Raw genomic sequence first — 26,187 nt, forward strand, 5'->3', positions numbered from 1 at the left:
CATGACAGATGTTTACAGTTTCAGCATTTAACATTTACATATTCAGCATTTACATTTTCAGCCTTTAGCAGACGCCTTTATCCAAAGCGACTTACAGTACAGTGACAGTCTATAGTCTAAGCAATTGAAGGTCTTGCTCAAGGGTCCAACAGCAGCAACCTGGCAGTGGTGAGGCTTGATCCAGCAACCTTTTGATTACTAGTCCAGTACCCTAACCACTAGGCTACGACTTGCCCTTGTTGGCTTTTGCACCTTCAGCTGCTAATAGTCACTCATAACAAGCACAAAGTTTCTGAGATGAGATCAGACCTCGAGAACTCAGCAGAGTTTCTGTGTAGATCTGATGTCTGGCTTTTTCTTCACAGAACAGAGATTCAGGTCGTCTTCTTTCATGCAGCAGCAGACTGTATTAAATGACAAGGGTTTTCAGTACTACTCCGTACTACATGTGGCTTTATTTTCATAAAAGCATTGTGGCATCTCATCCAGTGTCATCTGAGAGATCAAAGGTCACACAGACACAAAGATCATTTCCAGCCTGGCCTTACACAGATATTTCTCCAGATTTTCTTAATCTTTTCACAATAGTGTGGTGAAAGACCCAAAATATTATTTTCTTCCCAAGTTGGTGAGCCACAGCCCATTATTGCTTGTACGGACTAATTATTTGATGTTTCCTCCTTTTATACTCAATCATGATTCCCTCACCTGTTACCAACTTACCTGCTTATTGTGGAATTCTGTAACTTGAATATTCTATAAATAAAAATTTAATATTCTATTTTCACTCTTATTTTATGCCAAAATTTTATAAATGAAGAAAAAAATAATAAGAAGTGAAATTACAGTTGTAATACTGGGGTGTTTCAAAAACAAATGCACATTCGAGAGTTCAGTGGTGCAAAAAGCAGGCGAGCACATTGTGGTAAACACCAAGAGAACCTTTACAGCATGTTTTATGCATACAGTGGGTAACTGGTATGTTGTGGGATTTAACATGGTTTGTGTTTATTATACACTGAGCCTCTTTCTTGTGATTTAAGTAACTGACAATGATATAGTCTGTGGTACCAGGCAAGCTGGTCAGAAGACTAAATGACAAAAGATCACATAGGGCTTCTGTACAAAAAAACAACTTTCAAGCAATGAAACATTTCTTATCTGTGAAGTACTTCAATTAAATACACACGTGTTAAAATACTTTTACTTAAACTTAACTCTACAAGTGTTTATGTTTTGGCTACAAGTCATTTAGAAGCGGAGCCATTGCCAACCTGTTGTGACTCTATTTTATAAATTGTAGCATGTAAGCTCCTACATGGACTTCATTGCAACCTATATTGTAAATGTGTGTAGTTAATGTGGGGATTATGGGTAGGCAACTGGGTGCTACACAGAAACATTGGTGCTGGGAAGCTGGTTTTAAACCTCACCTCTGATAACTGACTTTTCACATTGTGTCACATAGATTTTCACCCATCTCCTAACATGCAGAAGGAACAGTGGTAGCTAGAAGTTCCAACAAGGTATATGACAAATTAGCTTTGTTTCTGCCTAGATACATAAAAAGTGTTTTGGCCACTGTTGATTTTTATCACAATAAATGGTTTCAGATCAGATCATAAAACAAAATGCAATATAAGAAAACAAGGAAACAAGAATTAAAGCTTTTTCATGTTTATTTGTTTATTAGGATTGTAACGTCATGTTTTACACTTTGGTTACATTCATGACAGGAACGGTAGTTACTCATTACACAAGATTCATCACCTCTCAAGGTTATATCAAACACAGTCATGGACAATTTAGTGTCTCCAATTCACCTCACTTGCATGTTTTTGTACTGTGGGAGGAAACCGGAGCACCCGGAGGAAACCCACACAGACAGGGAGAACATGCAAACTCCGCACAGAAAGGACCCGAACTGCCCCACCTGGGGATCTTCTTGCTGTGAGGCGACAGTGCTGCCTACTTAGCCACCGTGCCGCCCAATGATAATGAAATGAGAAGCAGATACAGCAGTTGGAAATTTTAAACACCACAGAGAAAAATAGTGCTTCAGCCAAAAACAAAGCTAACAGTGTCCTAACATAGGAAAATGTCCACTGATAAACTAGAGGAAGATAAACACATATTGTGCATTAAAAAGAAAGCAGCTGTAGTTTTTAGCTCTACACCTACAACTAGAATATGTGTTATATGATATACGTTATGTAATCCTAATAAAGAGACCAGTACATTTAAACAGTATTTAAATATCTTCACAACTATATACATTACCAAATGCACTGTTTTGCTCTGTTTTACCATAACCCAACCTAAACACTTGGCAAATGAAGTACCCGCAAAGCCAATTCATTTTATTGGTGGTGCAGTGTGGTGGGGTTTGATGACTACTTGCCCATTACACACTTGTAGAGCTTGTGAAAACTGGATGATCTAATTATAAATGATTTCTCAACACATTTTAGCATTCACCTCAAAATTATTTCTTTATTAAGCAAACACGGTAAAGACTGTCAGAATAACTTCTTAAAAAATGTTTAATTATTAATTTATAAAAGTCTATCTAAATTAATCAGTTAATCATTGAACTTAGGGAATAAGTTTCTAGAAGTCATTGCATTGTCATTTGTTCATGACAAAGTTAAACTGTACAGAGAAAATTTACTCTGGAATGTTCTGTTCACAAGTCTACATTTAATTCTGCATTAGGTTTATGAGTTTACTATAGAGAAACGCACAAAAAATCATTAACCACATCTTAGTATACTGACAAGTAAATGTTCAATAGTTTTTGATTTACACATGAATGTTGTAGGTCTTCAGACTTATATACACAATCCAGAAAGAGTGAAGTTTCAGTATCTGAGATTGAACAGTAAGAGAAACAATACACAAAACATTTTACATACGTTTAATTGAAACATCTTTAACTTTTAGAGAAATAACAGCAAATAAAGAGAGATTTATTTTTACACACAGTTTAGTTGTGTTTTTATTCTTGTGCTTCTTTAAGCAGCTTATTTTGCTGCTCCCCCCATTTGAGCAGGATCATGATGCTGTAACAAAACAAACACAGCAGAACAGAATAAAGGCATTAATTTGTCACAAATACATACACACAAAAAAAAAATTCCCTGTTTATCCCAACTCATTTGGAGTGCAGGGTCAGCCATTGTACAGCACAGAGAGGGTTAAGAACCTGGCTCAAGGGCCCAACAGTAACTGCATGGCAAAGCTGGATTTAAACTCACAACCTTTTAACTGATAGCTCAAAACTCTGACCACTAGGACAGGGATAGCTTATATATATATATATTAGGGCTGTCAAACGATTAAAATTTTTTATCGCGATTAATCTCAGAATTTCATGTAGTTAATCGCGATTAATCGCATTTAAAAAAATCTGTGTAAATGTTATAGAAAAGAAGGATTTTTAAGTGAAATGTTACAATTAAAATGGTGAACACATTTTATGCTAAATGTACTTATGTTAAAAACTGCTGGGACAAGAGAAAACTGTAAGGGAGTTTTATTCACTCACATACTAGGCAGTAATACTATCCAATGGTTTAATGGACGTTTCTACACGAAGTGAGTGTGTTTTGACCCTTTGGGGCTTCCATAGTTCATGGACTAACGTGCTTGACTCAGCTTTCCGGTATTCTTTACCGTAACAGAATAAGTTAATAAAGTGTTCTGCTCCCGACAACTTGTGAATATAGCGTGTATTTATTTCTTTATTATGCAAGTGCATTACTACGACACTACGACGCTCGGTTACATTATGTTAACAAACCGCAAATGAAAAACGGTGGCAAGTCCGACATTAAAACGTTTGTTCTACCAGTCAAGTCTCAACATGAACTAGAATTTGCGTTAACGGCACTAATTTTTTTAATCGCGTTAAATTGAGATTGCGTTAATGCGTTATTATCGCGTTAACTTCAACAGCCCTAATATATATATATATATATATATATATATATAAACCCAAGTTGGGCTAGTATGGAAAATGCTAATAAAAATAAAACACAGTGTTTCTGTGTTTTTGTCATTGCAGACGGTATGAGCCCAATATATTTTATGTTTTGTCTGGTCAATTTCATTTTATTTGTTAATAAATTTCAGGACACACCCCACGCCATGACAGACTCTGGCTTTTAGACTTGTAGTTAATAACAATCTGGATGGTACTGTTTGTTTTTGATCTGTAGTACACCGTGTCCATTTCTTCCCAAAAAGATCTGAAATACTGATTTGTCTAGCCACAGTTCACCTTTCCACTGTGTGATAGTCCATCCCAGATGCCCCCAAGACATCTGGACATGTTCAACATAAGGCTTTTGTTTCACAGTAAAGTTGTGATTGTTTTTTTTCCTGAATGTAACTCTGTATTGTAGTGCTTGACAAAGGTTTGCCAAAGTAATTCCCTTCCTGTGTGGTTCTATCAGCTATTGATTATGGATGGTTCTTGATGCAGATCATGGCTGTTCAGCTTAGGCCCACACCTTTGCCCTTTACACACTGAATTTTCCAGATTCTCTGAATTGTTTAATGATATACCATAACATTGTAAGGCTAAAATAAGCATTCATCTCTTTTTTAAAATGTCTAGGTCCCGTTGAGTGTTTCTGACATTTGGTTCAAGCTGAGAGCAGTTTACAAGCTACATGCTGCTCCAACATGCTTAGAGTTTAGCTCAGGATTAAGCTTAGCATCTGCTTAGCATTTAGCTTAGTCTAAATCCAAGCATTAGTTTAGCAATGTTCTCTTTTTATATGCTTTGACATTTAGTACCATCTAAGGTCAGTATAAAAGCTAAATGCTTAGTTTGGCTGAGTGTTTAGCTCAGGCATAGCATTACATTTGTAAGAACCAGTTAACACTGCACCTCTGTCATTACATTGTTTACCTGAGAGAGAGAGATACTTTATTTTTCCAAGGGAATTTTTTGAGATAAACTGTTTTTTATCTTGAAAGAAAATAAAAAATCAATCAATTGTCCCACCAGGGGCAATAATACATTGGACCACTGCTATACTGTAATTAAAGATGCGTACCGCTCTGTGCCCCGTGCAGCTCTAGGACATTCTGATCACTGCTTGGTTCATCTTGTTCCAACATACAGGCAGAAACTAAAATCAGCTAAGCCTGTGGTTAAAACTGTGAAGAAATGGACCAGCGAGGCAAAGCAGGAACTGCAGGACTGTTTTGACTGTACTGACTGGAGTGTTTTTGAGACTGCAACCAACAGTTTGGATGAACTCACTGACACTGTGACATTGTACATTAGCTTTTGCGAGGACGTTTGTGTGCCCACCAAAACCTTCTGCAAATACAACAACGACAAACCATGGTTTACAGCAAAATTTTAAAAAACTTCGTCAAGCAAAGGAGGATGCCTACAGAAGTGGGGACAGATCCCTGTACACACAGGCCAGGAACATGCTGAACAAAGAGATCAGAGTCGCCAAAAACAGCTACACTGAAAAGCTGAAAAACAGGTTTTCAGCCAACGACTCTACATCAGTATGGAGAGGCCTGCAAGAGATAACCAACTACAGGAGATCACCCAACCCCATTGAGGCAAATAAAGACCTGGATGATGACCTTAATGTTTTCTATTGTAGGTTTGAGAAGGACACATTCACACCCACCCTCCACCCCTGCACATCAACAGATTATATCACACCATCAGCTATCACCACACATTCCCCCATGGATACACAATCTGCATTACAAATAGGTGAGATGGACGTGAGACGACTCTTCCAAAGACAAAAAACCAGGAAGGCACCAGGCCCAGATGGAGTCTCACCGTCATGTCTCAAAGCCTGTGCGGACCAACTGGCTCCTATTTTTACAAAGATCTTCAACGAGTCACTGGAGCACTGGTTATGACACATCTGAAGAACATCACTGGCCCCCTGCTGGACCCTCTGCAGTTTGCCTACCGGGCAAACAGGTTGGTGGATGATGCAGTCAACATGGGATTGCACTACATCTTAGAACATCTGGACAGCCCACGGACTTACGTAAGAATCCTTTTTGTGGATTTTACCTCAGCGTTTAACACCATCATACCAGAACTCCTCCACCTCAAACTGTCTCAGCTCAGTATGTCCCCCGCCACCTGTCAGTGGATCACCAGCTTTCTGACAGACCGGACACAACAGGTAAGGCTGGGAGATATCACATCTACCATAAGAACAGTCAGCACTGGTGGACCACAGGGCTGTGTCCTCTCTCCATTGCTATTCTCTCTCTACTCTAATGACTGTACCTCTACAGACCCAACAGTGAAACTTCTAAAGTTTGCAGATGACACTACGATCATTGGACTAATCCAGGATGGAGATGAGTCTGCATATCGGCATGAGATTGATCGGCTGGTGCTCTGGTGCAGTCAGAACAACCTAGAGCTGAACACACTAAAGACTGTAGAGATGACAGTGGATTTTAAAAGAAAACCTTCAACACTGCTCCCCATCACCATATTCAACAGCACTGTGTCTACCGTGGAGACCTTCAGGTTCTTGGGAACTACTATTTCCAATGACCTAAAGTGGGAGGCCAACACCAACTCCATCCTCAAAAAGGCCCAGCAAAGGATGTACTTTCTGCGTCAAATGAGGAAACACTGTCTGCCACAGGAGCTGTTGAAACAGTTCTACACGGCAGTCATTGTATCTGTCCTGTGCACATCCATCACAGTGTGGTTCGGTTCAGCCACAAAACATGACAGATGCAGATTGCAAAGAGTGGTGGATAGAGCGGCAAAAATCATAGGTGCTCCCTTGCCCACCCTCCAGGACTTATACACAACAAGGACCAGAAACCGGGCAGAAAAAATTATCACAGACTCCTCACACCCTGGACACGAACTCTTTAACCTCCTACCCTCTGGCAGGCGCTACAGAGCCCTGAACACAAAATCAAACAGACACTAACAGTTTCTTTCCAAATGCCATCAAACTCATCAATAACAAAAATTGAACTGCTGTTCACTGTTGTTTTTACATGCCACACTGCACTTTATACATGTTGTATAATACCGTAACTGCATCTTACCTTACTCAACTATTTATTTTACACTATTTTTATATTTTCTGTACATATGCAAATTCTGCTGAACATGTAAATTTGTACATTGTCTACATAGTCTTGTCTGTATATTGTATTGTTTGTAAATTGGAGAGTGTCTACATAGTCTTGTCTGTATATTGTATTGTTTGTAAATTGTAGAGAGTCTACATAGTCTTGTCTGTATATTGTATTGTTTGTAAATTGTAGAGTCTACATAGTCTTGTCTGTATATTGTATTGTTTGTAAATTGTAGAGAGTCTACATAGTTTTGTCTGTATATTGTATTGTTTGTAAATTGTAGAGAGTCTACATAGTCTTGTCTGTATATTGTATTGTTTGTAAATTGTAGAGTCTACATAGTCTTGTCTGTATATTGTATTGTTTGTAAATTGTAGAGAGTCTACATAGTCTTGTCTGTATATTGTATTGTTTGTAAATTGTAGAGAGTCTACATAGTCTTGTCTGTATATTGTATTTTTGTAAATTGTAGAGAGTCTACATAGGCTTGTCTGTATATTGTATTGTTTGTAAATTGTAGAGAGTCTACATAGTCTTGTCTGTATATTGTATTGTTTGTAAATTGTAGAGAGTCTACATAGTCTTGTCTGTATATTGTATTTTTGTAAATTGTAGAGAGTCTACATAGTCTTGTCTGTATATTGTATTTTTGTAAATTGTAGAGAGTCTACATAGTCTTGTCTGTATATTGTATTGTTTGTAAATTGTAGAGAGTCTACATAGGCTTGTCTGTATATTGTATTGTTTGTAAATTGTAGAGAGTCTACATAGTCTTGTCTGTATATTGTATTTTTGTAAATTGTAGAGAGTCTACATAGTCTTGTCTGTATATTGTATTGTTTGTAAATTGTAGAGAGTCTACATAGTCTTGTCTGTATATTGTATTTTTGTAAATTGTAGAGAGTCTACATAGTCTTGTCTGTATATTGTATTGTTTGTAAATTGTAGAGTCTACATAGTCTTGTCTGTATATTGTATTGTTTGTAAATTGTAGAGAGTCTACATAGTCTTGTCTGTATATTGTATTGTTTGTAAATTGTAGAGAGTCTACATAGTCTTGTCTGTATATTGTATTTTTGTAAATTGTAGAGAGTCTACATAGTCTTGTCTGTATATTGTATTGTTTGTAAATTGTAGAGAGTCTACATAGTCTTGTCTGTATATTGTATTGTTTGTAAATTGTAGAGAGTCTACATAGTCTTGTCTGTATATTGTATTGTTTGTAAATTGTAGAGTCTACATAGTCTTGTCTGTATATTGTATTTTTGTAAATTGTAGAGAGTCTACATAGTCTTGTCTGTATATTGTATTTTTGTAAATTGTAGAGAGTCTACATAGTCTTGTCTGTATATTGTATTTTTGTAAATTGTAGAGAGTCTACATAGTCTTGTCTGTATATTGTATTGTTTGTAAATTGTAGAGAGTCTACATAGTCTTGTCTGTATATTGTATTTTTGTAAATTGTAGAGAGTCTACATAGTCTTGTCTGTATATTGTATTGTTTGTAAATTGTAGAGAGTCTACATAGTCTTGTCTGTATTTTGTATTGTTTGTAAATTGTAGAGAGTCTACATAGTCTTGTCTGTATATTGTATTGTTTGTAAATTGTAGAGAGTCTACATAGGCTTGTCTGTATATTGTATTGTTTGTAAATTGTAGAGTCTACATAGTCTTGTCTGTATATTGTATTGTTTGTAAATTGTAGAGAGTCTACATAGGCTTGTCTGTATATTGTATTGTTTGTAAATTGTAGAGTCTACATAGTCTTGTCTGTATATTGTATTGTTTGTAAATTGGAGAGAGTCTACATAGTCTTGTCTGTATATTGTATTTTTGTAAATTGTAGAGAGTCTACATAGTCTTGTCTGTATATTGTATTGTTTGTAAATTGTAGAGAGTCTACATAGTCTTGTCTGTATATTGTATTGTTTGTAAATTGGAGAGAGTCTACATAGGCTTGTCTGTATATTGTATTGTTTGTAAATTGTAGAGTCTACATAGTCTTGTCTGTATATTGTATTGTTTGTAAATTGGAGAGAGTCTACATAGTCTTGTCTGTATATTGTATGTTTGTAAATTGTAGAGAGTCTACATAGTCTTGTCTGTATATTGTATTGTTTGTAAATTGTAGAGAGTCTACATAGTCTTGTCTGTATATTGTATTGTTTGTAAATTGGAGAGAGTCTACATAGTCTTGTTTGTATATTGTATTGTTTGTAAATTGTAGAGAGCCAACAACAACCGGAAACAAATTCCTTGTGTGTGTAAACATACTTGGCGAATAAAGCAGATTCTGATTCTGAGAAAGAAGAATAATAAAAAAAAACACAACTACTTGCAGCACCTTCCTGATCTCCAAACTCTTCAGGTAGGAAGACTCTTCTTTCTTCAACAATTCCTTGTGTTCCTTCATCATTTTACTCTTTTCTTTCAGTTTATCCCAGTCATCATCTTTCTATAAATTAAACATGATATTTTAATAATGTGATAAAAGCTGCACATTTTAATAAGCCTCAGTCTAAACAGTAGTTTTTGTCATATTTTACATAATTTTGTACCGGTTACCTTGAGTTGCTAAAAAACTGACTTTTTTGTTTTATGCTTGGTGATTTCCTACTCACCACGTCCTCAAAGCTTTGGCCTCTGTAGAATTGTTCAGTGCCTGGAAACTGAAACCCACTTTCAAAAAGCTCATTCAGGTTGTCGGCCACCACATGCAGCAACTCTTCTTCATAGCCAAACACTTTACCATCCTCACACACCATCAACACCAGTTCATCATCAGAGCTGTCACAGGGAAAATCTTCCAGAACCCCAAAAACCTTCATCTTCATTTCATCTGGTAGGTAGAACTGCTCCCACTCTTCTAACATGTCAGGATCTTGTTTGAATGATGTATCTTCAAAAGACCCGACTCTAAATCTGTACTTCTCCTGCTTAGGTGGTGTCTTTGTTTTTAACTCAATCTGTGAATCATGACGCTTTTGGATGACCGCACCGATCTTCTCTAAATATTCACTTTTCCCATCTGAACAAGAAAATCATTATTAAACAACATTTAGTCCTGGCTGTTTAAAAAATTAACCCATTTTTGTGTTTACAAAATTTACCCTTTTTAAGATCAGGCTGAAGAAAATCTTCCTCAATGTGTTTTTGCTTGCTACATGATGAAGAGACAAAAGAAATAATGTAAATAAACTTTCTCTCTTTGTACTATGATTTCCCCCTTCCTCCCAAAACATGTAGAAAATGGATTAGCCGTTATGTGTTGCTTTTATGTGTAAGTAAGTCAAGTCAAGTCAACTTTATTTATATAGCGCTTTTTACAACAGACATTGTCTCAAAGCAACTTTACAAAATCCAGGACCAACAGATACAAAAATCCCTGTTGAGCAAGCCGAGGGCGACTGTGGCAAGGAAAAACTCCCTGAAAATTACAGGAAGAAACCTTGAGAGGAACCAGACTCAGCAGGGCCCATCCTTCTTGGGTGGTCTGGAGGAAACTTTAAATAAATGTACGATTTACACAAAGCATACAAACACAGAATTAAATGATCTAAAAGTTATAACTGGTAATAAATAGATAAATAATAATAGAGTTGTTCTTCGCTCTAGTCTTCAATAAAGTCTGTAGTGATTTCTTGTCATTCTTGGTGCAATTACTCCAGACCCGTCACATCCAGCAGGAGCAGCAGTGTTGTCGCGGCAGTCTCGACTTTAATCCTTAACCTCGGCGGGTAAACAGGTTTCCATCAGAAGGCCTTTGCAGTAAAACAACAAAGAATGTAGTTAATAATGTACAATGCTAGTTGAGTAAAACAGTTTTACAGAGAGTTTTAGACTCCGGCAGCCCTAATTATTACAGCATAACTAAAAGGGAGAGCGAGCAGGTAACAAGGTCATGAAGGCTTTCACAGGACATCAGCGCCCATCTCCCCACCGTCATCAAACCTGAGTGATCGGATAAGAGAGGCAGGACGACAGCAACCCAACATCCCTGATCACCACAAGTTTCTATGACCAAGAACCCCCAAGCTCTGCTCCTTTGTCTATATTAATCAAAAGCCTGAGAAAATAAATATGTTTTCAGTCTAGACTTAAACATTGAGACTGTGTCTGAATCCCGAACAGAGGCAGGAAGATTATTCCAAAGTTGTGGAGCTTTGTAAGAAAAAGCTCTTCCACCAGCTGTGGTCTTTTTAATTTTAGGAACTATAAGTAACCCTGCATCTTGTGAACGAAGTGGACGCGCTGGTTTGTAGTGATTAATAAGTTCACTCAGATACTGTGGAGTCAGACCATGTAGTGCTTTATAGGTTAGTAAAAGTATTTTGTAATCAATGCGGAATTTAACTGGCAGCCAGTGTAGAGATGATAGAACAGGACTAATATGATCAAATTTTCTAGTTCTAGTTAGCACTCGAGCTGCTGCATTTTGAACTAACTGGAGTTTGTTTATGGATCTACCAGAGCATCCAGTTAGAAGAGCATTACAATAATCTAACCGAGAAGTTATAAACGCATGGATCAGTTTTTCAGCGTCATTAACAGATAGTATATTTCTTATTTTAGAGATATTACGCAAATGATAGAAAGCAACTCTAGTAATATTATTAATGTGTGTATCAATGGAAAGATCTGAATCTAGTGTGACACCCAAGTTTTTTACATCTGGGCTGGGAGTAACAGAGAAAGTGTTTAGGTTTAGCACCAGGTTACACAACTTGTCTTTTGCAGCTTTAGAGCCAACAAGTAAAACCTCAGTTTTATCTGAATTAAGTAAAAGAAAATTACACGACATCCAGTTTTTTATGTCGTTTACACAATCTTCTATCTTACTGATTGTGTCAGTATCATTTGGTTTGGCTGATATATACAGCTGTGTGTCATCTGCATAGCAGTGAAATTTTATGCCATGTTTATGAATAATTTCACATAAGTAAGTGACTGAATGTCTGAGTTTGTGATGCTCTATGAAGGACTGCTGCCATGTCCATAGTGTATTATTAGACTCGTGCTGAGGAAGAGTCTAAAACACTTAACGTGGTTTAATGTACTAAAACAAAGACCAATTATTGCTGATCATAATTGCTCTCTACTGCTGAAACGACAAACCTGTGGTAAAAAAAAAAACCTAATATTTTTTACTGTAAGCTTTTTTTAAGAAAAAAAAAGCTTAAGCTGGCTTAATGTACTAAACATTACAACACTGTATGAACACCAAATCTATGGTCTGAAAGTAAATTAATTATTTCTACGTTCTACCCATGTTTTAACTACAAAGTAAAAGCTTAATGTGGCTTAACATACTAAAATCAAACTGATTCACAGCAGTAGGTGGTTCAATTAATGTAGACTGAAGGCTGTAGAAGAGAGGTGACCAAGCTTATCCAAAAGCAGGGACTTCAGAGTAACTACAGAGTAACTGCAGGCTTTTGTTTTTACAAAGCAGGACAACAGACCGACCAACGGTTCAACTAATACAACCCCAATCAGAACAACTTTGGATGGCATGAAACATGCCAATATAAAAAAAGTGTTTCTAACATTTACTTTGACTTTTATGACGGTTTGAACCCAACATATTTTATGTTTTGAACTTCATTGTTTTGTTAATATACCTCCATTGATGCAGGTCAGGCCTGCAACACATTACAAAGGAAGTTGGGACGGGGGCAATTTAGGGTTAGTAATAAGGTTACAAAAACTAAATAAAGATGGAAATATCAACAAGTGTTTGTAATTCAATTTAATATAAAACAAAGCAGGAGCAAAGATCAGCAAAAATCAGTTTTTTATTTTTATTTAAATACAATTTATCAAAAACTATTGAAAGGGATTTACATGTTTACATATACTTGCTTCACGATGGCGCCGCGGATGGCAGCCTCGGCACAGCGCGCTCTGCTTTTTTCTTTGTTTTTGTTTATTTTATGTGTGTTTTGTCATGCAAACCCGATAACATACACCAGGGAAGAGCTGCTTAACATCGGGCAGCTTACCGCTAACAGTTTCTCTCCAATTTTTACAAACTCGGATAGTTTTATGGACATTTTTGTTTGTGGAGCAGCGGCTCTATGCGCGGCATGGAGGAGACGCAGACGGGGAAAGCGCGCCGGTGCGCTAGTGAAACTCAGACAGCGAGGATTTCGAACTGCGCTTCCATCGATTCACTTGGCGAACCTCCGCTCTCTAAACAACAAAATGGATGAGCTGCTTCTCCTGAACAAAATTAAAAGAGACTTTGCACATTCCGCTGCACTTTGTTTTACTGAAACTTGGCTAAGCGAATCCGTTCCTGACAGTGGATTACTTCTGCCGGGCTTTAATCTACACCGAGCGGATCGTGTAACGGGACTCTCAGGTAAAACTAAAGGTGGTGGAATATGTTTTTACATCAATGAAAACTGGTGCACAGATGTCACAGTATTAAACAAACACTGCAGTCCGGATTTAGAAACATTGTTTATTAACTGCAAGCCGTTTTATTCACCGCGGGAGTTCTCCTCCTTTATCTTGGTCGGTGTTTACATTCCACCTCAGGTTAATGTGGGTGCTGCACAGAAAAGCCTGGCTGACCAGATAACCTGTTTGGAGCAGAAATATGCGGACTCACTTTTTATCATACTTGGGGACTTTAACAGGGCAAAACTGAACCACGAACTTCCAAAATACAGACAACACATCAATTGTCCCACCAGGGGCAATAATACATTGGACCACTGCTATACTGTAATTAAAGATGCGTACCGCTCTGTGCCCCGTGCAGCTCTAGGACATTCTGATCACTGCTTGGTTCATCTTGTTCCAACATACAGGCAGAAACTAAAATCAGCTAAGCCTGTGGTTAAAACTGTGAAGAAGTGGACCAGCGAGGCAAAGCAGGAACTGCAGGACTGTTTTGACTGTACTGACTGGAGTGTTTTTGAGACTGCAACCAACAGTTTGGATGAACTCACTGACACTGTGACATCGTACATTAGCTTTTGCGAGGACATTTGTGTGCCCACCAAAACCTTCTGCAAATACAACAACGACAAACCATGGTTTACAGCAAAATTAAGAAAACTTCGTCAAGCAAAGGAGGATGCCTACAGACGTGGGGACAGATCCCTGTACACACAGGCCAGGAACATGCTGAACAAAGAGATCAGAGTCGCCAAAAACAGCTACACTGAAAAGCTGAAAAACAGGTTTTCAGCAAACGACTCTACATCAGTATGGAGAGGCCTGCAAGAGATAACCAACTACAGGAGATCACCCAACCCCATTGAGGCAAACAAAGACCTGGCTGATGACCTTAATGTTTTCTATTGTAGGTTTGAGAAGGACACATTCACACCCACCCTCCACCCCTGCACATCAACAGATTATATCACACCATCAGCTATCACCACACATTCCCCCATGGATACACAATCTGCATTACAAATAGGTGAGATGGACGTGAGACGACTCTTCCAAAAACAAAAAACCAGGAAGGCACCAGGCCCAGATGGAGTCTCACCGTCATGTCTCAAAGCCTGTGCGGACCAACTGGCTCCTATTTTTACAAAGATCTTCAACGAGTCACTGGAGCTGTGTGAAGTCCCATCCTGCTTCAAACGCTCCACCATCATCCCAATTCCCAAGAAACCCTCCATCACAGGACTTAATGACTACAGACCGGTTGCTTTAACATCTGTGGTCATGAAATCCTTCGAACGACTGGTTATGACACATCTGAAGAACATCACTGGCCCCCTGCTGGACCCTCTGCAGTTTGCCTACCGGGCAAACAGGTCGGTGGATGATGCAGTCAACATGGGATTGCACTACATCTTAGAACATCTGGACAGCCCACGGACTTATGTAAGAATCCTTTTTGTGGATTTTACCTCAGCGTTTAACACCATCATACCAGAACTCCTCCACCTCAAACTGTCTCAGCTCAGTGTGTCCCCCGCCACCTGTCAGTGGATCACCAGCTTTCTGACAGACCGGACACAACAGGTGAGGCTGGGAGATATTACATCTACCATAAGAACAGTCAGCACTGGTGCACCACAGGGCTGTGTCCTCTCTCCACTGCTATTTTCTCTCTACTCTAATGACTGTACCTCTACAGACCCAACAGTGAAACTTCTAAAGTTTGCAGATGACACTACGATCATTGGACTAATCCAGGATGGAGATGAGTCTGCATATCGGCATGAGATTGATCGGCTGGTGCTCTGGTGCAGTCAGAACAACCTAGAGCTGAACACACTAAAGACTGTAGAGATGACAGTGGATTTTAAAAGAAAACCTTCAACACTGCTCCCCATCACCATATTCAACAGCACTGTGTCTACCGTGGAGACCTTCAGGTTCTTGGGAACTACTATTTCCAATGACCTAAAGTGGGAGGCCAACACCAACTCCATCCTCAAAAAGGCCCAGCAAAGGATGTACTTTCTGCATCAAATGAGGAAACACTGTCTGCCACAGGAGCTGTTGAAACAGTTCTACACGGCAGTCATTGTATCTGTCCTGTGCACATCCATCACAGTGTGGTTCGGTTCAGCCACAAAACATGACAGATGCAGATTGCAAAGAGTGGTGGATAGAGCGGCAAAAATCATAGGTGCTCCCTTGCCCACCCTCCAGGACTTATACACAACAAGGACCAGAAACCGGGCAGAAAAAATTATCACAGACTCCTCACACCCTGGACACGAACTCTTTAACCTCCTACCCTCTGGCAGGCGCTACAGAGCCCTGAACACAAAATCAAACAGACACTAACAGTTTCTTTCCAAATGCCATCAAACTCATCAATAACAAAAATTGAACTGCTGTTTACTGTTGTTTTTACATGCCACACTGCACTTTATACATGTTGTATAATACCGTAACTGCATCTTACCTTACTCAACTATTTATTTTACACTATTTTTATATTTTCTGTACATATGCAAATTCTGCTGAACATGTAAATTTGTACATTGTCTACATAGTCTTGTCTGTATATTGTATTGTTTGTAAATTGGAGAGTGTCTACATAGTCTTGTCTGTATATTGTATTGTTTGTAAATTGTAGAGAGTCTACATAGTCTTGTCTGTATATTGTATTGTTTGTAAATTGTAGAGTCTACATAGTCTTGTCTGTATATTGTATTGTTTGTAAATTGTAGAGAGTCTACATAGTTTTGTCTGTATATTGTATTGTTTGTAAATTGTAGAGAGTCTACATAGTCTTGTCTGTATATTGTATTGTTTGTAAATTGTAGAGTCTACATAGTCTTGTCTGTATATTGTATTGTTTGTAAATTGTAGAGAGTCTACATAGTCTTGTCTGTATATTGTATTTTTGTAAATTGTAGAGAGTCTACATAGGCTTGTCTGTATATTGTATTGTTTGTAAATTGTAGAGAGTCTACATAGTCTTGTCTGTATATTGTATTGTTTGTAAATTGTAGAGAGTCTACATAGTCTTGTCTGTATATTGTATTTTTGTAAATTGTAGAGAGTCTACATAGGCTTGTCTGTATATTGTATTGTTTGTAAATTGTAGAGAGTCTACATAGTCTTGTCTGTATATTGTATTTTTGTAAATTGTAGAGAGTCTACATAGTCTTGTCTGTATATTGTATTGTTTGTAAATTGTAGAGAGTCTACATAGGCTTGTCTGTATATTGTATTGTTTGTAAATTGTAGAGAGTCTACATAGTCTTGTCTGTATATTGTATTTTTGTAAATTGTAGAGAGTCTACATAGTCTTGTCTGTATATTGTATTGTTTGTAAATTGTAGAGAGTCTACATAGTCTTGTCTGTATATTGTATTTTTGTAAATTGTAGAGAGTCTACATAGTCTTGTCTGTATATTGTATTGTTTGTAAATTGTAGAGTCTACATAGTCTTGTCTGTATATTGTATTGTTTGTAAATTGTAGAGAGTCTACATAGTCTTGTCTGTATATTGTATTGTTTGTAAATTGTAGAGAGTCTACATAGTCTTGTCTGTATATTGTATTTTTGTAAATTGTAGAGAGTCTACATAGTCTTGTCTGTATATTGTATTGTTTGTAAATTGTAGAGAGTCTACATAGTCTTGTCTGTATATTGTATTGTTTGTAAATTGTAGAGAGTCTACATAGTCTTGTCTGTATATTGTATTGTTTGTAAATTGTAGAGAGTCTACATAGGCTTGTCTGTATATTGTATTGTTTGTAAATTGTAGAGTCTACATAGTCTTGTCTGTATATTGTATTTTTGTAAATTGTAGAGAGTCTACATAGTCTTGTCTGTATATTGTATTGTTTGTAAATTGTAGAGAGTCTACATAGTCTTGTCTGTATATTGTATTTTTGTAAATTGTAGAGAGTCTACATAGTCTTGTCTGTATATTGTATTGTTTGTAAATTGTAGAGAGTCTACATAGTCTTGTCTGTATTTTGTATTGTTTGTAAATTGTAGAGAGTCTACATAGTCTTGTCTGTATATTGTATTGTTTGTAAATTGTAGAGAGTCTACATAGGCTTGTCTGTATATTGTATTGTTTGTAAATTGTAGAGTCTACATAGTCTTGTCTGTATATTGTATTGTTTGTAAATTGTAGAGAGTCTACATAGGCTTGTCTGTATATTGTATTGTTTGTAAATTGTAGAGTCTACATAGTCTTGTCTGTATATTGTATTGTTTGTAAATTGGAGAGAGTCTACATAGTCTTGTCTGTATATTGTATTTTTGTAAATTGTAGAGAGTCTACATAGTCTTGTCTGTATATTGTATTGTTTGTAAATTGTAGAGAGTCTACATAGTCTTGTCTGTATATTGTATTGTTTGTAAATTGTAGAGAGTCTACATAGTCTTGTCTGTATATTGTATTGTTTGTAAATTGGAGAGAGTCTACATAGGCTTGTTTGTATATTGTATTGTTTGTAAATTGTAGAGAGCTAACAACAACCGGAAACAAATTCCTTGTGTGTGTAAACATACTTGGCGAATAAAGCAGATTCTGATTCTGAGAAAGAAGAATAATAAAAAAAAACACAACTACTTGCAGCACCTTCCTGATCTCCAAACTCTTCAGGTAGGAAGACTCTTCTTTCTTCAACAATTCCTTGTGTTCCTTCATCATTTTACTCTTTTCTTTCAGTTTATCCCAGTCATCATCTTTCTATAAATTAAACATGATATTTTAATAATGTGATAAAAGCTGCACATTTTAATAAGCCTCAGTCTAAACAGTAGTTTTTGTCATATTTTACATAATTTTGTACCGGTTACCTTGAGTTGCTAAAAAACTGACTTTTTTGTTTTATGCTTGGTGATTTCCTACTCACCACGTCCTCAAAGCTTTGGCCTCTGTAGAATTGTTCAGTGCCTGGAAACTGAAACCCACTTTCAAAAAGCTCATTCAGGTTGTCGGCCACCACATGCAGCAACTCTTCTTCATAGCCAAACACTTTACCATCCTCACACACCATCAACACCAGTTCATCATCAGAGCTGTCACAGGGAAAATCTTCCAGAACCCCAAAAACCTTCATCTTCATTTCATCTGGTAGGTAGAACTGCTCCCACTCTTCTAACATGTCAGGATCTTGTTTGAATGATGTATCTTCAAAAGACCCGACTCTAAATCTGTACTTCTCCTGCTTAGGTGGTGTCTTTGTTTTTAACTCAATCTGTGAATCATGACGCTTTTGGATGACCGCACCGATCTTCTCTAAATATTCACTTTTCCCATCTGAACAAGAAAATCATTATTAAACAACATTTAGTCCTGGCTGTTTAAAAAATTAACCCATTTTTGTGTTTACAAAATTTACCCTTTTTAAGATCAGGCTGAAGAAAATCTTCCTCAATGTGTTTTTGCTTGCTACATGATGAAGAGACAAAAGAAATAATGTAAATAAACTTTCTCTCTTTGTACTATGATTTCCCCCTTCCTCCCAAAACATGTAGAAAATGGATTAGCCGTTATGTGTTGCTTTTATGTGTAAGTAAGTCAAGTCAAGTCAACTTTATTTATATAGCGCTTTTTACAACAGACATTGTCTCAAAGCAACTTTACAAAATCCAGGACCAACAGATACAAAAATCCCTGTTGAGCAAGCCGAGGGCGACTGTGGCAAGGAAAAACTCCCTGAAAATTACAGGAAGAAACCTTGAGAGGAACCAGACTCAGCAGGGCCCATCCTTCTTGGGTGGTCTGGAGGAAACTTTAAATAAATGTACGATTTACACAAAGCATACAAACACAGAATTAAATGATCTAAAAGTTATAACTGGTAATAAATAGATAAATAATAATAGAGTTGTTCTTCGCTCTAGTCTTCAATAAAGTCTGTAGTGATTTCTTGTCATTCTTGGTGCAATTACTCCAGACCCGTCACATCCAGCAGGAGCAGCAGTGTTGTCGCGGCAGTCTCGACTTTAATCCTTAACCTCGGCGGGTAAACAGGTTTCCATCAGAAGGCCTTTGCAGTAAAACAACAAAGAATGTAGTTAATAATGTACAATGCTAGTTGAGTAAAACAGTTTTACAGAGAGTTTTAGACTCCGGCAGCCCTAATTATTACAGCATAACTAAAAGGGAGAGCGAGCAGGTAACAAGGTCATGAAGGCTTTCACAGGACATCAGCGCCCATCTCCCCACCGTCATCAAACCTGAGTGATCGGATAAGAGAGGCAGGACGACAGCAACCCAACATCCCTGATCACCACAAGTTTCTATGACCAAGAACCCCCAAGCTCTGCTCCTTTGTCTATATTAATCAAAAGCCTGAGAAAATAAATATGTTTTCAGTCTAGACTTAAACATTGAGACTGTGTCTGAATCCCGAACAGAGGCAGGAAGATTATTCCAAAGTTGTGGAGCTTTGTAAGAAAAAGCTCTTCCACCAGCTGTGGTCTTTTTAATTTTAGGAACTATAAGTAACCCTGCATCTTGTGAACGAAGTGGACGCGCTGGTTTGTAGTGATTAATAAGTTCACTCAGATACTGTGGAGTCAGACCATGTAGTGCTTTATAGGTTAGTAAAAGTATTTTGTAATCAATGCGGAATTTAACTGGCAGCCAGTGTAGAGATGATAGAACAGGACTAATATGATCAAATTTTCTAGTTCTAGTTAGCACTCGAGCTGCTGCATTTTGAACTAACTGGAGTTTGTTTATGGATCTACCAGAGCATCCAGTTAGAAGAGCATTACAATAATCTAACCGAGAAGTTATAAACGCATGGATCAGTTTTTCAGCGTCATTAACAGATAGTATATTTCTTATTTTAGAGATATTACGCAAATGATAGAAAGCAACTCTAGTAATATTATTAATGTGTGTATCAATGGAAAGATCTGAATCTAGTGTGACACCCAAGTTTTTTACATCTAGGCTGGGAGTAACAGAGAAAGTGTTTAGGTTTAGCACCAGGTTACACAACTTGTCTTTTGCAGCTTTAGAGCCAACAAGTAAAACCTCAGTTTTATCTGAATTAAGTAAAAGAAAATTACACGACATCCAGTTTTTTATGTCGTTTACACAATCTTCTATCTTACTGATTGTGTCAGTATCATTTGGTTTGGCTGATATATACAGCTGTGTGTCATCTGCATAGCAGTGAAATTTTATGCCATGTTTATGAATAATTTCACATAAGTAAGTGACTGAATGTCTGAGTTTGTGATGCTCTATGAAGGACTGCTGCCATGTCCATAGTGTATTATTAGACTCCTGCTGAGGAAGAGTCTAAAACACTTAACGTGGTTTAATGTACTAAAACAAAGACCAATTATTGCTGATCATAATTGCTCTCTACTGCTGAAACGACAAACCTGTGGTAAAAAAAAAAACCTAATATTTTTTACTGTAAGCTTTTTTTAAGAAAAAAAAAGCTTAAGCTGGCTTAATGTACTAAACATTACAACACTGTATGAACACCAAATCTATGGTCTGAAAGTAAATTAATTATTTCTACGTTCTACCCATGTTTTAACTACAAAGTAAAAGCTTAATGTGGCTTAACATACTAAAATCAAACTGATTCACAGCAGTAGGTGGTTCAATTAATGTAGACTGAAGGCTGTAGAAGAGAGGTGACCAAGCTTATCCAAAAGCAGGGACTTCAGAGTAACTACAGAGTAACTGCAGGCTTTTGTTTTTACAAAGCAGGACAACAGACCGACCAACGGTTCAACTAATACAACCCCAATCAGAACAACTTTGGATGGCATGAAACATGCCAATATAAAAAAAGTGTTTCTAACATTTACTTTGACTTTTATGACGGTTTGAACCCAACATATTTTATGTTTTGAACTTCATTGTTTTGTTAATATACCTCCATTGATGCAGGTCAGGCCTGCAACACATTACAAAGGAAGTTGGGACGGGGGCAATTTAGGGTTAGTAATAAGGTTACAAAAACTAAATAAAGATGGAAATATCAACAAGTGTTTGTAATTCAATTTAATATAAAACAAAGCAGGAGCAAAGATCAGCAAAAATCAGTTTTTTATTTTTATTTAAATACAATTTATCAAAAACTATTGAAAGGGATTTACATGTTTACATATACTTGCTTCACGATGGCGCCGCGGATGGCAGCCTCGGCACAGCGCGCTCTGCTTTTTTCTTTGTTTTTGTTTATTTTATGTGTGTTTTGTCATGCAAACCCGATAACATACACCAGGGAAGAGCTGCTTAACATCGGGCAGCTTACCGCTAACAGTTTCTCTCCAATTTTTACAAACTCGGATAGTTTTATGGACATTTTTGTTTGTGGAGCAGCGGCTCTATGCGCGGCATGGAGGAGACGCAGACGGGGAAAGCGCGCCGGTGCGCTAGTGAAACTCAGACAGCGAGGATTTCGAACTGCGCTTCCATCGATTCACTTGGCGAACCTCCGCTCTCTAAACAACAAAATGGATGAGCTGCTTCTCCTGAACAAAATTAAAAGAGACTTTGCACATTCCGCTGCACTTTGTTTTACTGAAACTTGGCTAAGCGAATCCGTTCCTGACAGTGGATTACTTCTGCCGGGCTTTAATCTACACCGAGCGGATCGTGTAACGGGACTCTCAGGTAAAACTAAAGGTGGTGGAATATGTTTTTACATCAATGAAAACTGGTGCACAGATGTCACAGTATTAAACAAACACTGCAGTCCGGATTTAGAAACATTGTTTATTAACTGCAAGCCGTTTTATTCACCGCGGGAGTTCTCCTCCTTTATCTTGGTCGGTGTTTACATTCCACCTCAGGTTAATGTGGGTGCTGCACAGAAAAGCCTGGCTGACCAGATAACCTGTTTGGAGCAGAAATATGCGGACTCACTTTTTATCATACTTGGGGACTTTAACAGGGCAAAACTGAACCACGAACTTCCAAAATACAGACAACACATCAATTGTCCCACCAGGGGCAATAATACATTGGACCACTGCTATACTGTAATTAAAGATGCGTACCGCTCTGTGCCCCGTGCAGCTCTAGGACATTCTGATCACTGCTTGGTTCATCTTGTTCCAACATACAGGCAGAAACTAAAATCAGCTAAGCCTGTGGTTAAAACTGTGAAGAAGTGGACCAGCGAGGCAAAGCAGGAACTGCAGGACTGTTTTGACTGTACTGACTGGAGTGTTTTTGAGACTGCAACCAACAGTTTGGATGAACTCACTGACACTGTGACATCGTACATTAGCTTTTGCGAGGACATTTGTGTGCCCACCAAAACCTTCTGCAAATACAACAACGACAAACCATGGTTTACAGCAAAATTAAGAAAACTTCGTCAAGCAAAGGAGGATGCCTACAGACGTGGGGACAGATCCCTGTACACACAGGCCAGGAACATGCTGAACAAAGAGATCAGAGTCGCCAAAAACAGCTACACTGAAAAGCTGAAAAACAGGTTTTCAGCAAACGACTCTACATCAGTATGGAGAGGCCTGCAAGAGATAACCAACTACAGGAGATCACCCAACCCCATTGAGGCAAACAAAGACCTGGCTGATGACCTTAATGTTTTCTATTGTAGGTTTGAGAAGGACACATTCACACCCACCCTCCACCCCTGCACATCAACAGATTATATCACACCATCAGCTATCACCACACATTCCCCCATGGATACACAATCTGCATTACAAATAGGTGAGATGGACGTGAGACGACTCTTCCAAAAACAAAAAACCAGGAAGGCACCAGGCCCAGATGGAGTCTCACCGTCATGTCTCAAAGCCTGTGCGGACCAACTGGCTCCTATTTTTACAAAGATCTTCAACGAGTCACTGGAGCTGTGTGAAGTCCCATCCTGCTTCAAACGCTCCACCATCATCCCAATTCCCAAGAAACCCTCCATCACAGGACTTAATGACTACAGACCGGTTGCTTTAACATCTGTGGTCATGAAATCCTTCGAACGACTGGTTATGACACATCTGAAGAACATCACTGGCCCCCTGCTGGACCCTCTGCAGTTTGCCTACCGGGCAAACAGGTCGGTGGATGATGCAGTCAACATGGGATTGCACTACATCTTAGAACATCTGGACAGCCCACGGACTTATGTAAGAATCCTTTTTGTGGATTTTACCTCAGCGTTTAACACCATCATACCAGAACTCCTCCACCTCAAACTGTCTCAGCTCAGTGTGTCCCCCGCCACCTGTCAGTGGATCACCAGCTTTCTGACAGACCGGACACAACAGGTGAGGCTGGGAGATATTACATCTACCATAAGAACAGTCAGCACTGGTGCACCACAGGGCTGTGTCCTCTCTCCACTGCTATTTTCTCTCTACTCTAATGACTGTACCTCTACAGACCCAACAGTGAAACTTCTAAAGTTTGCAGATGACACTACGATCATTGGACTAATCCAGGATGGAGATGAGTCTGCATATCGGCAGGAGGTTGATCGGCTGGTGCTCTGGTGCAGTCAGAACAACCTAGAGCTGAACACACTAAAGACTGTAGAGATGACAGTGGATTTTAAAAAGAAACCTTTGACATTGCTCCCCATCACCATATTCAACAGCACTGTGTCTACCGTGGAGACCTTCAGGTTCTTGGGAACTACTATTTCCAATGACCTAAAGTGGGAGGCCAACACCAATTCCATCCTCAAAAAGGCCCAGCAAAGGATGTACTTTCTGCGTCAACTGAGGAAACATGGTTTGCCACAGGAGCTGTTGAAACAGTTCTACACCGCAGTCATTGAATCTGTCCTGTGCACATCCATCACAGTGTGGTTCAGTTCAGCCACAAAACAGGACAGATGCAGATTGCAAAGAGTGGTGGATAGAGCGGCAAAAATCATAGGTGCTCCTTTGCCCACCCTCCAGGACTTATACACAACAAGGACCAGAAACCGGGCAGAAAAAATTGTCACAGACTTCTCACACCCTGGACACGAACTCTTTAACCTCCTACCCTCTGGCAGGCGCTACAGAGCCCTGAACACAAAATCAAACAGACACTAACAGTTTCTTTCCAAATGCCATCAAACTCATCAATAACAAAAATTGATCTGCTGTTTACTGTTGTTTACATGCCACACTGCACTTTATACATGCTGTATAATACCGTAACTGCATCTTACCTTACTCAACTATTTATTTTACACTATTTTTATATTTTCTGTACATATGCAAATTCTGCTGAACATGTAAATTTGTACATTGTCTGCATAGTCTTGTCTGTATATTGTATTGTTTGTAAATTGTAGAGAGTCTACATAGTCTTGTCTGTATATTGTATTGTTTGTAAATTGTAGAGAGTCTACATAGTCTTGTCTGTATATTGTATTGTTTGTAAATTGTAGAGAGTCTACATAGTCTTGTCTGTATATTGTATTGTTTGTAAATTGTAGAGAGTCTACATAGTCTTGTCTGTATATTGTATTGTATGTAAATTGTAGAGAGTCTACATAGTCTTGTCTGTATATTGTATTGTATGTAAATTGTAGAGAGTCTACATAGTCTTGTCTGTATATTGTATTGTTTGTAAATTGTAGAGAGTCTACATAGTCTTGTCTGTATATTGTATTGTATGTAAATTGTAGAGAGTCTACATAGTCTTGTCTGTATATTGTATTGTATGTAAATTGTAGAGAGTCTACATAGTCTTGTCTGTATATTGTATTGTTTGTAAATTGTAGAGAGCTAACAACAGCCGGAAACAAATTCCTTGTGTGTGTAAACATACTTGGCGAATAAAGCTGATTCTGATTCTGATTCTGATTCTGATGTTTATCCCTCTTCAGCGAATAATAGGAGCTGTTTATATAATATAAATAAAGTAAACTTACCTCATTGTTAATGAAGAATGTTCAGAGCAACCGTTCTTAAACATTGTAAACAAACGCACTAATGCAAAACGAGTCTTTGTGCTTTTCTCTGGATCTGATCTGGTGCAGATGAACGCTGCACGGCGCATATAAACACTGTCAACGAGCATGCGCACAACGAGCTACAGGGCTGCGTTAGCTTGAACAGGTTATTTAAAGATACTTTTCAGATAAAGTCTGTCTGTATATAAACAAAATTCGACATTTATATTTGGTTTATTTATTTTGATGAAATTGGTAACAATAGAGAGCAAAAAAAAAAGCACTTAGGCTTTTATTTTGATGATTTACACACGCGAGACAGATAGAGAAGAATGTGGAGCTGCTGCCATCTACCGGACACTCAACTCAACTCAAATGTAGCTTTACTGCTAAAATATAAACATTCATATCACCAAAGCTTAGTTACATATTTAGGAAATATAATTAAAAATAATAAATAATAAAAACAACAATAAAATAACAGTAATGGAAAATAGAAAATATACAATATGTAGAAATTAGAAAAACAGTGCAAATGGTTATAACAATTTAAGAAATAAAAATTAACAGTGACGAACTAAATTTAAGCAAAAATGAGAACAAAAGTGTGTGTGTGTGTGTGTGTGTGTGTGTGAGAGAGAGAGAGAGAGAGAGAGAGAGAGAGAGAGAGAGAGAGAGAGAGAGAGAGACTTTGACTTTTCAACACACATTTAATTCAAGATTATTTACAAATAAAAACAGTAGCCATTTCCAAAAAACACTAACTGAAATAAAACAA

General features: G+C 37.9%; 1 protein-coding gene across 3 annotated transcripts; it reads right to left on the reverse strand.

Moving 5' to 3' along the window:
* Positions 1-1,661: 1,661 nt before the first annotated feature.
* LOC134334720 (uncharacterized) lies at positions 1,662-25,475 on the reverse strand. Of its 3 annotated transcripts, XM_063017167.1 has the most exons (9): positions 25,389-25,475; positions 18,906-18,955; positions 18,417-18,823; positions 18,140-18,250; positions 10,221-10,270; positions 9,732-10,138; positions 9,455-9,565; positions 2,984-3,062; positions 1,662-2,868 (listed from the first exon to the last, which is right to left on the reverse strand). In XM_063017167.1, exons 1-5 carry the CDS (start codon positions 25,430-25,432, stop codon positions 10,253-10,255), a joined length of 630 nt encoding a protein of 209 aa, XP_062873237.1. In that variant the 5' UTR covers positions 25,433-25,475; the 3' UTR covers positions 1,662-2,868; positions 2,984-3,062; positions 9,455-9,565; positions 9,732-10,138; positions 10,221-10,252. The 3 variants fall into 3 exon arrangements, with proteins under 3 accessions (XP_062873237.1, XP_062873228.1, XP_062873245.1); XM_063017158.1 differs by lacking the exon at positions 1,662-2,868 and having other exon boundaries at positions 2,902-3,062; XM_063017175.1 differs by lacking the exon at positions 1,662-2,868 and having other exon boundaries at positions 2,902-3,062; positions 10,221-10,871.
* Positions 25,476-26,187: the final 712 nt, after the last annotated feature.

The sequence above is a fragment of the Trichomycterus rosablanca genome, chromosome 2, assembly GCF_030014385.1.
Source record: "Trichomycterus rosablanca isolate fTriRos1 chromosome 2, fTriRos1.hap1, whole genome shotgun sequence".
Lineage (NCBI taxonomy): Eukaryota > Metazoa > Chordata > Actinopteri > Siluriformes > Trichomycteridae > Trichomycterus > Trichomycterus rosablanca.

Bases quoted from the DNA above. Each gene is read 5' to 3' on its own strand.
- LOC134334720 (XM_063017167.1), bottom strand. From the start codon at position 25,432: ATGTTTAAGAACGGTTGCTCTGAACATTCTTCATTAACAATGAG. The intron at 18,824-18,905 runs GTAAATTTTGTA...TTTCTTGTTCAG, and splicing joins TCAGCCTGATCTTAAAAAGG to ATGGGAAAAGTGAATATTTA. The intron at 18,251-18,416 runs GTGAGTAGGAAA...TTTAATTTATAG, and splicing joins GCCAAAGCTTTGAGGACGTG to AAAGATGATGACTGGGATAA.